At 24.9% G+C, this 15,605-nt stretch overlaps 4 protein-coding genes across 7 annotated transcripts; 3 read left to right on the top strand and 1 right to left on the bottom strand.

Moving 5' to 3' along the window:
* Nucleotides 1–511: 511 nt before the first annotated feature.
* Nucleotides 512–1,301, top strand: LOC122851206 (DNA-directed RNA polymerase III subunit RPC9-like). Its single transcript, XM_044150292.1, has 3 exons — nt 512–619; nt 685–952; nt 1,037–1,301. The coding sequence occupies exons 1-3, from the start codon at nt 612–614 to the stop codon at nt 1,196–1,198; spliced, it is 438 nt and encodes a 145-aa protein (XP_044006227.1). The 5' UTR covers nt 512–611; the 3' UTR covers nt 1,199–1,301.
* A 245-nt stretch (nt 1,302–1,546) lies between these two features.
* On the top strand, nt 1,547–4,460 carry LOC122851202 (cytochrome P450 4C1-like). 3 transcript variants are annotated; one of them, XM_044150287.1, is made up of 9 exons: nt 1,547–2,115; nt 2,191–2,297; nt 2,550–2,640; nt 2,967–3,152; nt 3,218–3,414; nt 3,483–3,668; nt 3,724–3,792; nt 3,855–4,032; nt 4,102–4,460. In XM_044150287.1, exons 1-9 carry the CDS (start codon nt 1,944–1,946, stop codon nt 4,458–4,460), a joined length of 1,545 nt encoding a protein of 514 aa, XP_044006222.1. In that variant the 5' UTR covers nt 1,547–1,943. The 3 variants fall into 3 exon arrangements, with proteins under 3 accessions (XP_044006222.1, XP_044006223.1, XP_044006221.1); XM_044150288.1 differs by having other exon boundaries at nt 4,085–4,178; XM_044150286.1 differs by having other exon boundaries at nt 3,855–4,460.
* A 59-nt stretch (nt 4,461–4,519) lies between these two features.
* Nucleotides 4,520–6,964, bottom strand: LOC122851203 (glutathione synthetase-like). The gene is made up of 9 exons (XM_044150289.1): nt 6,472–6,964; nt 6,230–6,413; nt 6,054–6,129; nt 5,799–5,969; nt 5,487–5,725; nt 5,244–5,397; nt 5,077–5,181; nt 4,728–5,002; nt 4,520–4,646 (listed from the first exon to the last, which is right to left on the bottom strand). Exons 1-9 carry the CDS (start codon nt 6,569–6,571, stop codon nt 4,520–4,522), a joined length of 1,431 nt encoding a protein of 476 aa, XP_044006224.1. The 5' UTR covers nt 6,572–6,964.
* A 229-nt stretch (nt 6,965–7,193) lies between these two features.
* LOC122851197 (far upstream element-binding protein 3) lies at nt 7,194–13,274 on the top strand. Of its 2 annotated transcripts, none has more exons than XM_044150279.1 (10): nt 7,194–7,688; nt 8,122–8,197; nt 8,381–8,596; nt 8,740–8,869; nt 10,101–10,433; nt 10,507–10,711; nt 10,785–10,991; nt 11,131–11,356; nt 11,420–12,476; nt 13,069–13,274. In XM_044150279.1, exons 1-9 carry the CDS (start codon nt 7,605–7,607, stop codon nt 12,433–12,435), a joined length of 2,493 nt encoding a protein of 830 aa, XP_044006214.1. In that variant the 5' UTR covers nt 7,194–7,604; the 3' UTR covers nt 12,436–12,476; nt 13,069–13,274. The 2 variants fall into 2 exon arrangements, with proteins under 2 accessions (XP_044006214.1, XP_044006215.1); XM_044150280.1 differs by having other exon boundaries at nt 7,195–7,688; nt 10,785–10,985.
* Nucleotides 13,275–15,605: the final 2,331 nt, after the last annotated feature.

Here is a 15,605-nt window from a genome sequence, read left to right as displayed (position 1 = left end):
AATATGTAATTTATATCAATCGACTTTTCATGTCCTAGTTGGTCCTAGTTTAATATAAAAAATTAATTTTTTTTTTTTTTTTAATAATATGTAATATGTAATTTAGATTAATCGACTTTTCATGTCCTAACTTGATATAGAAAATTAATTTTTATTGTACATGATGCTAAACATAAAAATAGATAATGATATTAAATAAATTAGAAATTGTAACATAAGTAAAACATGAAAAATAATTAACAATTAACAATTAACAATTTTGTATGTAAGAATAAAATAAAAATCAATCTTTTAATCTTTTAATAATAATAAATTTGTGAATGTTTTAATTATTTATTTTTTTACCTTCAACGTGTTATAATTATTATATGTTGCTATTTAATTATTAATTATTATTTATTATATACATTTTATTGCATTTTATATTTAATGTTTATATCTGGGTTAATTGGCAGCACTTTTCTACTCGAACATCTACCAAGTTGGCAACTCTTCTTCTTGTTCTTGTCTTCTTGAATCAGCTGTCTTGAAAAAAAATAAATAGGTTTTTTACTTTTTTTAATTTTTATGTACCCACGTGGCAAGTGAATGCCTGAGAGAAAAAATAAAAAATGGAAGTGTAAGTAGACAGCTAAATTATTAAAGTTAAAAATAATATTAATAACAATATAAATTAAATTACAGACTCAATGAAAATGCAGCATACTTGAGTAACTTTGAAGTTCTTAAACTTTTAAGAAATATGAAAAGTAGTGGAAAACTAAATAAGGGCTCTGGATTGGCAACAGTAACCTATGAGACAATAAAATATCTTGAAGATACAGCATGTCAACATCAAACACCAGAAAAAATGAAAGAATTTTTAGCAAAAGTTGGTGATTATAAATTAACAAAATGTGAAAAATTAATGATGGTTAATACACCACCAAAAGAAAAAGTTGAAATAGATTGTGTAAGTTTAATTTATTTATTTAAAAACAAATAGATAAACAAAATAAAAATAAAAAATAAACATGTCATTTAATTTAATCAACAGATTGTAGAAGATGCAGAAGATCGTTTCTCAACAGAAGAATATGAAGATCTTCTTGGTCTTGTTGAAACTACTGTTGGTACACCACGAGCATCAAACAATGTTGATGAAGAACCACCTGAAGAATCTGAAGAGTTATGTCAAGAACCTGCAGATGAAAGCTAATATCATTTATTAAGATAATATTGTTATTATTATTTATTACTGGATATCAAATAAAAATTTAAATTAAATTTTTTATTTATTTTAAATATCAATCAACAAGATCATCAATGGAATCCTCATTAATTTAAAAGAAAAAAAACAAATTAATTATTAAATTTCGAATTTATTATTCAGCTCTATATTTTAATACTTTTTTTATTATTAATATGTTTTTTTTTCTACAGAATCACGTGATGAATAAAATACTTTCAATTTTTCTATTTATTTTTTTTTTTTTTACGTGATTTGAATATAAAAACAAGTCGACTTGCTAAAATAATAATAATGAAAAAAAAATATTACCCAGTTTAGATTATTTTCTCTTTTACAAATAATCTGTCGCTTATTTTTTTTATTTTTATTTTTTTATAACCGTTACAGGAAACTTTTTACATATGTTTAAATTTATTATGGCTTTCTCGTTAAAATTATTATTTTTTCAGTAATATAATTTCTAAATAGAAGGAAGAACCTTGATGTGATTTTTTTGTATTCAACGCTGATATTCTTGAAGGAGAATAAAAAATTAAATTAACAGTGGGGAATAATGTTTCGATGACTTTTTTCTTTTCGAATTATTGTCAATCGTGTAAAAAACATCAACAGTATCATTACTCTCTCTGAATAAGTTTTAAAATATATAAAAAAAAAATCAAGTTTACTTTGTTTTTTAAATATAAAAATTAATTTTAATAATAATAATAAAATGATGATTTCATTGTCATTTGTATTTTTGTCATTTGGAATTTGTGGTGTTGTTGCAATAATTATTTTTTATTTGAGCAAATATCGTCTTTACAAAGCAGCATCAAAATTTACTGGTCCACCTGCTCTTCCATTTCTTGGTAATTGTCATTATTTCGCTGGCAGCACTCAAGGCAAGTGTCAATTAATTAATTTATCAATTTATCTAAAATAAAATAATTATTGAGTTGCTTTATTTTTATTCACAGATATTTTAAATAAAATAATGGAACTATTTAATTCATATCCATCGCCTTTTCGTGTTTGGCTTGGTAGTAAATTATTTTTTGCTGTACATGATGCCGAACAAATAAAGGTAAATTTTTTATTTTTTTAAACACTTTTCATCGTGATTAAAATCAGTCTGAATGTTCAGTCACGTGATGACAAAATTGATAAATTACATTCTACGATCAGTTTACACGCGATTTTCAATATGTTGCTTTTAAATTGCACTTTTTTTTTCATTTAATCATGATTTATTATCAAAATTTAATTTTTAAGCTTATTATTTTTTAAAAGAGTAAATTTATTTAAATCGTTTTACATAATTAAAATTAAATTTCAGACAATTCTTTTGAGTCCAAAGGCAATCGAAAAAGAGGAATTATACAAAATGATAAGACCCTGGCTAGGAACAGGATTATTTTCAGCCCCAGGTATGGATTTTTAATAATAATATTTTTTTATTACTTGAACTTCAGTATTTTAGTGTGCATCATTCACAACTACCTGATACGTGATGCAAGTACAAGTTGTTTAATTATACTCGTGCTTTTTAAGCACCTAACTTTAATATTTTCGTGCCAAGCATAAAAATAAAGTAAAAAAAAAAAAATTCATATATTCCGTAAAACAATGAAAATAAATATAATTATTACAATGCAAAACACGAAAAAAATTCAAGGATCAACAAAAAATAAAAAACCAATAATTTAATTTTAATTATCATATGATGAATCATTTATTTAAATAATTTTTTTAGCATCTAAATGGAGAGTACATAGAAAATTAATTGTACCAACATTTAATCAAAAAATACTTGAATCATTTGTCGAAGTATTTTCTCAGCAATCAGAAATTATGATAAAACAAATGAAAATTGAAATAAATGGTGATGAATTTGATGTATTTAATTATGTTTCACTTTGTACACTTGACATTATTTGTGGTAAGTTATTTAATTTAATATAATATTGATGTAATTTATTTTGTGAAATTTTTTTATTGAAAAAGAAACTGCAATGGGTGTTAGTGTACATGCACAAACAGATGGTGATCCATCATACGTTGAATCAGCAAAAAAAATGTTTGAAATAGTATTTTCAAGAATGTTTAAAGTTTGGCTACATCCTGATATTATATTCTACTGTACAAATCTTGCAAAACAACAACAACAATGTCTCAAATATCTTCACGGTGTAACAAATGATGTAAAAAAAATTTGTACAAATTTAATTAATCTAAAAAAAAAATTGATCAACATTTTTTTTTTCAACAGGTAATTAAAAAAAAAAAAGCCGAGTTATTGCTATTAAAAAATAAAAAATTAAATACTATTGAAATGCCTGATAATTGTGGACCAACAAGAAAAGCATTTCTTGATTTATTAATGGAGCTATCAAACAATGGAATTAAATTTACTGACGAAGAATTGAGAGAAGAAGTTGACACAATGATGATTGCTGTAAGTTTAAATAAATAAATAAATATTTATTATTTAAATATTTATAATTTTCCAGGGAAATGACACAACAGCATCAGTAAATTGTTTTGTTATTTTAATGCTAGCAAATTATCCAGAAATTCAAGTGAGTCATTTAATAATAACATTGAAAAGATAATTAATTTATAATAAATTTTTTTATTGTAGGAAAAATGTTTTCAAGAACTTTGTGATATTTATGGTGATGATATTCAAGCTGATGTATTAATAAAACATGAAGATTTAAATCGTATGGAATATTTAGAAAGAGTTATCAAAGAAACAATGAGATTATTTCCAGTTGGTCCAATTTTAGTTAGACATGTTACTGATGATCTTGACATTGGTAATTGTCAAATTAAATTTTACTTGATAATAAATTTATCTATCAATAATAGATTTTATAACTTAACAGGTGATTATACATTACCAAAAGGTAGCTCAGTTGTTCTTGGTATCATGAAGTTGCATCGTTCTCCTGAACATTGGATTGATCCACTTAAATTTAATCCAGATAGATTTTTACCAGAAGAGACACGACATCCATTCTGTTATATTCCATTTTCTGCTGGTCCAAGAAATTGTCTTGGTTTTAAATATGCAATGATGGCTATGAAAGTACTCATAGCAACTTTACTTCGTCATTATGTTATTAAAAAAAATAACATTCAAAATATTCAAGATATTAAACTCAAGGTTGATCTCATGTTGAAACCAGTTGTTCCCATTAAAATTAAAATTGAAAAAAGACAAATTATCCATTGTAAATCATAAAATTTATATATATATATTTTTTTTCTTTTTTTTCTTAACAATTATTTATATTGTTGTTGTTAATTGTAGAGGTAAGGACTGTCAAGTGCTCCAGCACCAGCAATTATTCCTCCCTCATTTTCATCACAAGGTTTTGTACGTATCACATGACCAATTTGTTGATTTTCTTTAATTTCATTATAATCCCTGATTAATAATAAAATATAAATATATTATAAATTCAATAAATTAATTAATAAAACAATAAACAAATTTAATTCAATTTACCCAATAATGTAGCCATAAATTCCCAATTCTGATAGACAATCTTGTAACTGTGGTCTTTTATTATCAGGAGATATTATATAATTTTTTTGAACAGGTGCTTTTATCAATTCCATCAATATAAATGCACTACGTTCTTGTGAATTTTTTATATTTTCCAATGTTGTTTTAACATTTTCACCATAAATATTATTACCACCACCTTCACGTTGTGGTTTTAAAACATATTTTTCTGGTTCATTCATTGCCATCTCAACAGCTTTATCACCCTCTTCATTCTTTAGAAAAAATAATAAAACACACATATCAAAAGCTAAAATATAATATTAATTATATTATGCTTAAAACATACCAATTCAAGAGAATAAAGTCCAACAAATACATCTTGAATTTGCCTAGCCTCTTCGTCATTTAAAAATTGTTTTAATATTTTTGGATTATTCAATACTTGTTGAACCTAACAAAAAATATATTTATTATAATTTATCAACTTGTATTAAATATACTTTGATAAATTACCTTTTTCGTTCCAGCAAGATGATACTGAATTGATGGACATTTAATTGCACGTGATCGTTCAATTAATAATCTAACTGACCACTCATTTTGAGTTGGATATGCTTCAACTTCATAACCGGTACGATAATAAACAACAGACACCAAATCATTACCCCTAGATTAGAGAGAAAAAATAAAAAACAAATTATTTAGTTGATAATATGTAAAATATAAAATAAATATTTTGATGATAATTAAACCAACACAATTAGCTCTTTGTTGGGTCTCAATTTAGCATTTTCAATGAGATACTTGAATGTTCTTCTGATGACTTTAATTTTTAAATTTTTTTCACGAATCAAATATTCAATAGCACGTTGATCACAAATATTACAAGTTTTTTCTTCAGTTACAAATAATATTCGTCCTTGATTATTATCATAAATATTCCATGCTGCAACAAGTCCATCAGCAAGACCACTTGCTGTTTCATTATCTGGAAGCTTTACAAAAAAAGAAAAAAACATTTATTCAAAGTTAAATAAAAAAGAGAAATTTTTATTTAAATATACTTACATGATTTATTTTATCATCATTATCAAGTTCACAAAGTATATATTTATGTAACTTTGTTACTTGTGATGAAAGACCACCAAAACTAGAAGCAATTGTATTTAATTCAACTTGTTTTATTTTCAATGAATCATCAAGCATATAGTCTGATCTAAAAAGTCCCAGGCTATATTTCTAAATGATAATAAAAACAATAATAAATTAAATAATTCATTTTTAATATAAACAATAAATTAAACATTTGTTTAATTAATTTACCTGAGTAATACCTTCTTGATAAACTGTTTGATAAATTTTAAATAACTCAGCAGTAAAATTATCAGCTTCAATGACACTGCAAATAAAATTTTATTTAAAAAAAATAAATAAATTATCGCATTGAGATAATAAACAATAAACTAGGTCATTATTTTGTTGTTGATTTATGTGTTTACCTTTTGGTGGTTTTAGAGATAAAATCATGATCATATGCAACCTTGTGGATTAATTTATTGAGTATTTTTTGAATGACAATGCCTTTTTCAAATTCCAATTTAGGAAAACTAGTTGGTACCAGAACAAATCTTGATAATTGTACTTTATTTCTGTCATAATTGTTCTTGAAACACATGCAAACACCTGTAAATATAATAATTAATATTATTTTGAATATAATTTAAATAATAGAGTATGTTACCATGTTGGATAGCATAATCCTTGGCTTTATCAACAATTTCATCAAGATCCTCATCTGATATTGACTCCTTAATCAAGGATTCAATTATTAAATTTGACATATTATTATCACAATGCAAATTGAAATTATCACCAAAATATCAATGCGTATGTAAAACAACTACGTTAAATTAATTTTGATTTAAACAAGAGTGTTATAGTTAAAAGAGGCGGAGTGAATGTTGAATGTTGATCAGCCTCCACAACTGACAATTAAATACGTGTCAGGCAGTGAGATAGCTTAAATTTTTTTTTTTGTTATTATGTCAATCATTTTTGTGTGTCATGTCAATTAATTTGTTAGAAATTCTACCGCCACAATCATGATGTCAGCCATTTTTTTAATAACATATTTTTGTCTCTTTTCATCTCGATATTTAAAAACCAGCCTTTTTATTTATGCTTCCCTCCAAAAATTAACATAATTATTTTTTTAATTGTCTTATAAATTCATTCACTAAAAAAATTTAAACATTATTAATCAAATTAACAAGCTAATTCAACAATTATTTTTGCTATGTTTATAAAAAAAACAAAATTAGATTTTAAAAATTATTCAGCCATGTTTACATTATTCGACATAAAAAAAAAAAAAAATTAATTAATTTACGTATGTGTGTGTGTAATTTACGCCTGCGCAATTCTCCACATATTTTCATATATGAAAAGAAAAAAAAAATCATAGATTTATGTGTGCGTGTTCTTTTCTCTCTTGTAAAAATTTTTTAACGCCTACCGGGAGGTCCATTATCTCCAGTTTAAATAAAATAAATATTTATATAAAAAACATCACAATTAAATAAATAAATAGTTAATATTTATAATTATCCAATTGGTATTATTATTAAACAATTATTTTTATAATTTTATCAGTGTGTGTGAATAAGTGAAATTGAAAATTATATTTTCACTTTGTCGGCGTCGTGTGATTGTGTCAATTTTTTTTCTCTTACAAATTAAAAAAGAGCCAAAAAAAAAAAAAAGAAAAAAAAAGCCAAGCTACCGTAACACCAGGTGGATCAATTAAAACATTATTAAATTTAAACAAATAAATTAATATTCAACTGTTGTTTTGGAATTTGATGATTAATAACAATGAGTGATTATTCAGCGGTTGCTCCGCCACCAAATTTCAGTCAAAGTGTGGCTTTTGCTGCTGCTTTACAGCGTGCTAAACAGGTATGTTGAATTCTCCATTAATTAATATCCCAATTTATTTTTATATCAATATATTATTTGCATGTTATGACCCGGTTACGAGACAACAACCTGCAGGTATCATGTTGTGCTCCAAAATATACCTATAAAAAAAGAGACAAAAAACCAAATAATTTATTATTATTTATTGAATCGAGATTGTTTATATATTTTTTTAATTTTCCAATAATTGTAGGTGAAAGATCAGCTATATGTCTCCAATAACAAAAAATACCTATGTATTTTATTATTATTTTTTTTTTTAACATTTAATATATCCCTTATTATTATAATAATTATATTTTATTTGAGGTTAGTTTATTACAAGCTATACCTGTGTTTTATTATTATTATTATTATTATTATTTTGTTATGTATTTGTTGTTGTTTTTTTTGTTAATAATTATTTTCACAGATTGCAGCTAAGATTAATCCAACAAATGCATCGAATCCAGATATTAAATTAAAACGTTCACTTGAAGATAGCCAAGGTGAGTTTATGTTTAATGATACATCATCATGATGATCCATCAGTTTAATTTAATATAAAAAATTATTTACAACACATGATTTAATCATGACAATATTGTGATTGATGTAAATTTTGTTTCTTTTTTTTTTTTTTTCTCCTTTTTTTTTGGGGTGGAATGGTTTTGTTTCATTAAAAATTTTAGAACCTGATACTAAAAAATTGGCTGTTGATCCATTATTGGGACTACGACAATCAGGGCTTGGTGATTCACATGGTGGACGAGGATTGAGTCAGTCTTCTTCACCACCACAACTTGGTGGAGGTGGTGGTGGTGGAGGAAGTGGAGGTAGTGGTGGTGGTGGTCTTGGTGGTATTTGCAATGAAGATATCAGGGTACCTGATAAAATGGTTGGACTGAGTGAGTATAATAATATAATAATCATCAAGAGGAATTAATCCATTGCAACAAATATATATTCTATTTATTTTTTTATTTTTATTGTTGTTGTTGTTGTTTTAATTTGTTTAAAAATTTATTAATATTTATTGATATTATTGCAGTTATTGGAAGAGGTGGTGAACAAATAACAAGATTGCAAAGTGAAACAGGATGTAAAATACAAATGGCACCTGAAAGTGGCGGTCTACCTGATCGTGTTTGCACTCTAACTGGCTCACGAGAAGCTGTCAAGTAACTTGTTTTCCCTTCTTATTTTTCATTATTATATTATTATTTATATTATTATATATTCTCTCATATTTATTCAAAGAAAAGACTTTTTTTTTTTTGTATTTTTTTCTCTTAAAATGATACTTTTATCTATCATCTTTTATTTAGATTAACTTTTTCATTTTTTACATAATTTTGCAATGCAATGCAATTTTTTTTCACCTGAAATAATTTACACATAGGAAAAACAAAAATAATGGTTTTTAGGAATGTGATGAAATTAGAACAAATGAAAAATGATTTTTTTTTTTTTTTTCCAAACTAATAATATTGTTGCCCATGTTGATAAAATATCCTTACGATAATTTATTACTCTGTGAGATGATTGTTTTAAAAAGAAAATTGAAAAAAAAAAACAGAAACAAATACGTAAAAAAAAAAAAAACATTATGTTTTGTTTGCAGTGTTTGACGACTAGGGTGCTCCGGGACAGACTGATTCGTCTTTGATAATCATCATCACATTAAAATATAATATAATAATAATTTCTATCATCATCATCACCAATTGAATATAATAACATTTGTTTTCATAAATAATCAGTTTAATTTAAATTTACAAAATGAATATTATTTAAATTTTAAAAATTAATTCTTGTTAATAATTTGGAAATTATATTATTTTTGTCATTTAAATATTTATCTTATTTGCAACTAATAGTTTTTTACTTTCACTAGGAAGTGAGGAGATGTTTATATCAAATATTATCGATATCATGTCAATTTATCATTATAGAATTTGTGCATGGGGACATATTGATCTCAACGATATCCAAAATAATATATATTTTTTTTTTTTTTTTATAAAATTATTTATCTGATGATTAATATTAACTTGTTGTATATCTGCTTTTCGTTTTTTTAAAATAATTTTAATTTTCCAACATAAACAAATTGTTTGCTTTTATATTATTAAAAAATGTGGAATATATATAAATATATTTTTAATTGTCGGTTTAATTGATGATGATATATTACAGCCATGTGATTGTGCTTTGCAAAAGAAAAAAAAAAAAATTGTATTATATGTGTTGTAAAAATTATTTGACTAGTATCTAGTGCTTCGATTTTTTTTCTTTGATTCTATTTTAAATTCATGAATAACAAAATTTTACCTAGATATTTTATTTGAAAAAATAGTTAATTTAAAAATATTAATAATTGTTTTTTGTTTTTACATTAAATTGTTTCAGTCGAGCTAAAGAACGTGTATTGTCAATTGTCAACGACCGATGCAGAGCTGAGGGTCTTGGTGAAACAGGCATGGGTGGTGGTAGTAACAGTTCAGGAAGTATTGGCGGTGGAAGTATTGGAGGTGGAAGTGGACCAATGATGTCTTCAGGACATGGTGGCGGTGGAGGTGGAGGAGGTGGTGGTTCTGTTGAAATTATGATACCAGGACCAAAAGTTGGTTTAATTATTGGCAAAGGTGGTGAAACAATTAAACAACTTCAAGAAAAATCTGGAGCTAAAATGATTGTTATTCAAGATGGACCATCATTACAAGAACAAGAAAAACCACTTAGGTAAATTATCAATTATTATTATTATTATATTGTGTTAATGATATTAATAATAATAATAATTTTTATATTGTAGAATAACTGGAGATCCACAAAAAGTTGAATATGCTAAAAATTTAGTTTATGAATTAATTGCTGAAAAAGAAATGCAAATGTTTCAAAGAGGACCAAGAACAAATAATGAACGTTCATCAAGTTTTTCAAGTGATAATGGATTTGGTCATGGTGGTAGTGGAGGTGGAGGTGGTGGAGGTGGTGGCTCAAGTCCTGATGGTGTTGAGGTAAATAATAAAAAATTATTTTTTAAATAATTATCAATTTTTAATTATTATTTATTTTATATTATTTATATAGGTACTTGTACCGAGGGCAGCAGTTGGTGTTGTAATTGGAAAAGGTGGTGATATGATTAAAAAAATACAATCAGAAACTGGTGCACGTGTACAATTTCAACAAGGAAGAGAAGAAGGACCAGGTGATAGAAAATGTTTACTCTCAGGAAAACCACAGGCTGTAGAACAAGCTCGACAAAGAATTCAAGAGCTCATCGATAGTGTAATTGTTTGTCTTTTTTTACAAATTATTATTTTTTTTCTTTTATTTTTAAATAATTTACTGATACGTAATTGTTAAAAGATAAATGACTTATCCTTTTTTTTTTTAATTTTAATTTTAATTTATGATTTGTATTTATTTATAGAGAAGAGACGATAGAAATCCAATGGGTGGTGGACGTGGAGGTGGTGGTGGTGGTGGTAGTACTGGTAATGGTAATGGATCACGAGGTAATGGCTTTGGTGGAGGTGCTGGTCGTCCTAATGAATATGGTGGATGGGACAGACGTTCATCTGGTGGTTCAATGGAAAATAAAATTGAAACAACTTATAAAGTACCATCAACAAAATGTGGAATAATTATTGGAAAAGGTAAATTAATTATATTAAATAAATTAGTATTATTGTTATTAAATTAAATTTAATTATTTAAAGGTGGTGAAACAATAAAGCAAATAAATCAACAGACTGGTGCTCATTGTGAATTAGATAGAAATAATCAAGAATTTGAAAATGAAAAAGTATTTTTTATTCGTGGTTCACCAGAACAAGTTGAACATGCAAAACGTATATTCAGTGAAAAATTAGGTGGTGGTGGTGGTGGTGGTATGGGATCAAGTGGTGGATCATATACACCAGGTGGTCAAGGTGGTCCAATTGGTTATAATCCAACTTGGAATCCAAATTCTGGTTATCAATCATGGCCAAATACAGGACAACAAAGTGATGCTAATAATACAGCTCAATCTGTTCAAATGAATCCACAAACTGGTCAACCAGATTACAGTGCACAATGGGCAGAATATTATCGTTCAATGGGTATGCATAGAGAAGCAGAAATGATTGAACAACAATCTAAACAAGCAAAGACTGATCAACAACCAGCACCACCAGGTTCAGCTGGTGCTGCTGCAGCTGCTGCACAACAACAACAACAGCAACAGCAACAAGCTCAAGCACAAGCACAAGCTAGTCAACAAGGACAACAAACAGCAGCTACACAAAACGGTGGACAACCTGATTATAGTGCTCAATGGGCTGAGTATTATAGAAGTATTGGAAAACCAAAAGAAGCTGAAGCTATTGAAGCTCAAATGAAGGGTGGAAAAATGAATATGCCATCAAATCAAATGGCACAACCACAAATGCAACAACAGCAACAACAACCTGGACAACCTGGTAGTAATTCAGCAGCACCAGGTACACCAAGTCCATTTCCTCAAGCATATGGTACTTATCCAGGCATGAATCCTGGTGCACCTGGTTATTATCCAAGTGGAGGTGGTGGAGGAGGTGGAGGAAGTGGCGGTGGTGGTGGTAGTGGTGGTGGTGGCAACAGTGGCAGTGGAAATACTCCAACTCAACAACAATCTGGACAACAAAATCCTGGTTTTGGTGGTGGAATGGGCTACCAAAATTATCCATATTCACAACAAAATTCTGACAACTAATTTATCATTGGCTCATTAAAAAAAACAACTTAAAATAATATGTAAGTATTTTTCATCCTATGTTTAAAATGTGGCTAATTGAAATTACATTTTTTTATTTTAAATTAAATAATGAAAAAAAATAAAAACAAATTTAATGTTATTTCATTAGCCACATAATATTATTATTATTGAATTTAAAATTGTGCTTAAATTATATTATTAAAAAAACAAAACAAAACAAACATTTGCATAATTTTTAATATGTTTAAAATTAATTATTCGTCGTAATACCATCAATGGTGTAATAATATAAATGTTAATAATATTTATTTATTAATTTTTTAAATATCTCACATGTTATTTATTTATTTTGTTATTTGCGGTATTTATTATTAATATTTTCAGGTAAACATTGACACTAAAAAATTATGTTTAAACAATAATTCATTTAAATAATAACATTACACCCTTGAAATAATTTATGATATCGAATATATTATTAATATACAATATTTAATATATAAACAAAAAATTCAATAATATTATTATTAATTTATTTATACTGTATAAATGTTTTTATTGTTTTTTTTTTTATTTTTTTTCTAATTTCTTTTTAACTGTAACTGTGCATTTTTTTTTTTTTTCCAACAGTTTTTTTCCAGATAGCTTTCCATTGGGATGTTTTAATGCCTGCTGTCGTCTTCATAATAATAGTTAATATTAAAATATATAATAATAATTATTAATTATTATTGTTATTGGATGAAATGGAAAAAAAAAAATCAAGATTTGTAACACTGATTAGTTGTGCAGAGTTAAACACACAGTTATTTATATACTACTACTATGTCCTCCGATAAATACTTCTTTTTTTTTTTCTTTTTTATATACATATATTAATTAATATTAATAATAATAATAATAATAATAATGATGATGAATAATTGATACATATATTTATGTATATATTATTATAATAACATATATACATTTATATTGTATATGTCCTATCATATTGTAGAATATCTATTGTTCTAATTTAATATTAGAAAATAATAATAATAATCTGAGTGATGAAAAAAAAAATGAAAAATTGAAAAATAACAAGTGCTTTGAATTTAGTAATTATGTATTTTTAAAATATCACACTATGTCCATTGTTCCATTTAAACGAAAAAAAAAAAAAAAATATAACAACAAATGAGAAAAAAAAATAGTATTGTTTTTGAAAAATAATAATAATAATTATATGAATAATGTTGAAGGTAAGAATAATGTTTCAGGTGATATGAGTGGTATCTTGGAAAATGAAATTAATTTTTTCAGCTTATTGATGGTATTTGTGAATGAAAAATAAATAAATAAATAAAATGGAAATAATATTTGTATTTGGAAAAGTGAGGTAATTTTTAAAAAAATATTTTTATTCATGTGTTGAATGTAAATGGAAAATTTAATTGATTTTTTTGAATATGCAATGTTTATTAGAATGTGCATTTAGGTGATTAGATTATTTTATTTAAAACCTTAATTTTTTTTCATAGATGGAGATTTGCAGCTGTTAGAAAATTTGAAATTATATTTTTTTTTCATTTCTTAAATTGTTGTTTATTTATTTATTTATTATTTTTTTTTGTCTTACATTGTTGTTAATTAGCAGAGAGAATCTATACAAGCTGGAAATATAATCTACAAGTTCAAATTTAAAGGTGGGTTTGCAAGACACAAAAAATAATCATGGTAAATAGTTTACAAAGATTTATTTATATTTTAAAAATTTATTTAGCTATTTTTTTTATTTTTTAAATTGAATTTAGTCTTTTTTAAAATATTAATTATTTATTTTCATGTGAAATTAATTGTTTTATTGTTTATAATTTAATTGAATAATTATTAACTTGTTATGCACTTTTTTTTATATTTATATATTTATAAATTAATAATGATAACGAACTTGTTAAAAATTAACATAACAATAATTGTTGTATGTAATACACTAATTTATTATTTTTTATAAAAAAAATTTCTATTAATTAATTGTAAATAAAAGAATATCAATTTAATATTAAAATCTGTCTTTCAGAATGGATCTTTCGGAGAGACAGTTGCCCCGGCGAGAATAATTATTATTAAAATAATTAATGTATTAGCAAAAAAATAAAAAAATATAAATAAATTTTGTAGTATTTCTTTGTGTGTTAAATTTAAGTTAATTCATTTTTATTATTTTGATTGTTAAATTATAGCAGCATGTGCTGTACGGTATTATTTATTTATTTAGAAAATTTTATTTCAAAATGACTGTTATTAAATAATAACAGTTTATTATTTTAATATCAATTTTTATGCACTTTTTGTTTATCAAAAATTTGTTGTTGTATTTAACACATAATTCATTATTATTTTCGAATTTCATTTAATTTATTATGTTTGTCTTTCAGAATGAATCACCAGAAAAATTTCTTTAGATATTTTTAAGCTGAAAAAATATTGAAGGATGTAAATTAACAACAATCAATAATAATTTTTTATAATTTTTATTAACACCAAACAACGCAAGTCAGGGAAAAAAAAATGTGAAAATAAAAAATACATATTTTGTAGAAATTCTCTGATAGAAATTATTTCGATTTTTTTTTTTTTTATTCTATTTACAAATTGAGAGAAAAAAAAGAGAAAAATATAAATTCCAGTTTTTTTCTTGTGCGATGTTGAGTATTAAGGGGGAAATTAATCAAAAATTTATTTATTTTCATTATCTTTGTTCTCATTTAGATGATGATAAAAAATTTTATAGAGAAAATTTATCATGTGCGTTTGAATATAGATTATAATAAAGAAAAAAGTTTATATTAAATCCCTGAATACCGTTAACAAAGCCACTTGTTAACATAAAAATTTTATAATTTAATTATAATTAAATGGCAAACTATTAGTAAAGGCGAGTGATCTAACTTGCTTTGAGCAAGTATTTAAAGCACAATCAGAGACTTGGTCTTTATTTAATTTTTTTATATATTATATATGATTAATTTAAAAAAAAAAAAAAAAATGCTCCATTGCATAACAACCAATAAACAAATTGACTAAAGAAAAAATAATAGAAATAAAATAATATAATTGAAACTAGATTTTGTTTAAATATTTCGTTGGACGTATTGCAGTATTTTTGTGTTATTAAATTAAAT

This window comes from Aphidius gifuensis, linkage group LG3 (assembly GCF_014905175.1).
Source record: "Aphidius gifuensis isolate YNYX2018 linkage group LG3, ASM1490517v1, whole genome shotgun sequence".
Taxonomy (NCBI): Eukaryota; Metazoa; Arthropoda; class Insecta; order Hymenoptera; family Braconidae; genus Aphidius; species Aphidius gifuensis.
Note: the sequence above shows the minus strand (reverse complement) of the source record. Positions and strands in the feature narration are given on the sequence as shown.

Coding starts and splice junctions, on each gene's coding strand:
- LOC122851206 (XM_044150292.1), top strand. Junction 953..1,036: donor AAAAAGTTGAAATAGATTGT/GTAAGTTTAATT, acceptor TTTAATCAACAG/ATTGTAGAAGATGCAGAAGA.
- LOC122851202 (XM_044150286.1), top strand. CDS start 1,944: ATGATGATTTCATTGTCATTTGTATTTTTGTCATTTGGAATTTGTGGT. Junction 3,415..3,482: donor TTCACGGTGTAACAAATGAT/GTAAAAAAAATT, acceptor TTTTTTCAACAG/GTAATTAAAAAAAAAAAAGC. Junction 3,793..3,854: donor CAAATTATCCAGAAATTCAA/GTGAGTCATTTA, acceptor TTTTTATTGTAG/GAAAAATGTTTTCAAGAACT.
- LOC122851203 (XM_044150289.1), bottom strand. CDS start 6,571: ATGTCAAATTTAATAATTGAATCCTTGATTAAGGAGTCAATATCAGAT. Junction 6,414..6,471: donor GGATTATGCTATCCAACATG/GTAACATACTCT, acceptor TTATATTTACAG/GTGTTTGCATGTGTTTCAAG. Junction 4,647..4,727: donor ATTTATGGCTACATTATTGG/GTAAATTGAATT, acceptor ATTATTAATCAG/GGATTATAATGAAATTAAAG.
- LOC122851197 (XM_044150279.1), top strand. CDS start 7,605: ATGAGTGATTATTCAGCGGTTGCTCCGCCACCAAATTTCAGTCAAAGT. Junction 8,198..8,380: donor TTCACTTGAAGATAGCCAAG/GTGAGTTTATGT, acceptor TAAAAATTTTAG/AACCTGATACTAAAAAATTG. Junction 10,712..10,784: donor CAAGTCCTGATGGTGTTGAG/GTAAATAATAAA, acceptor TTATTTATATAG/GTACTTGTACCGAGGGCAGC.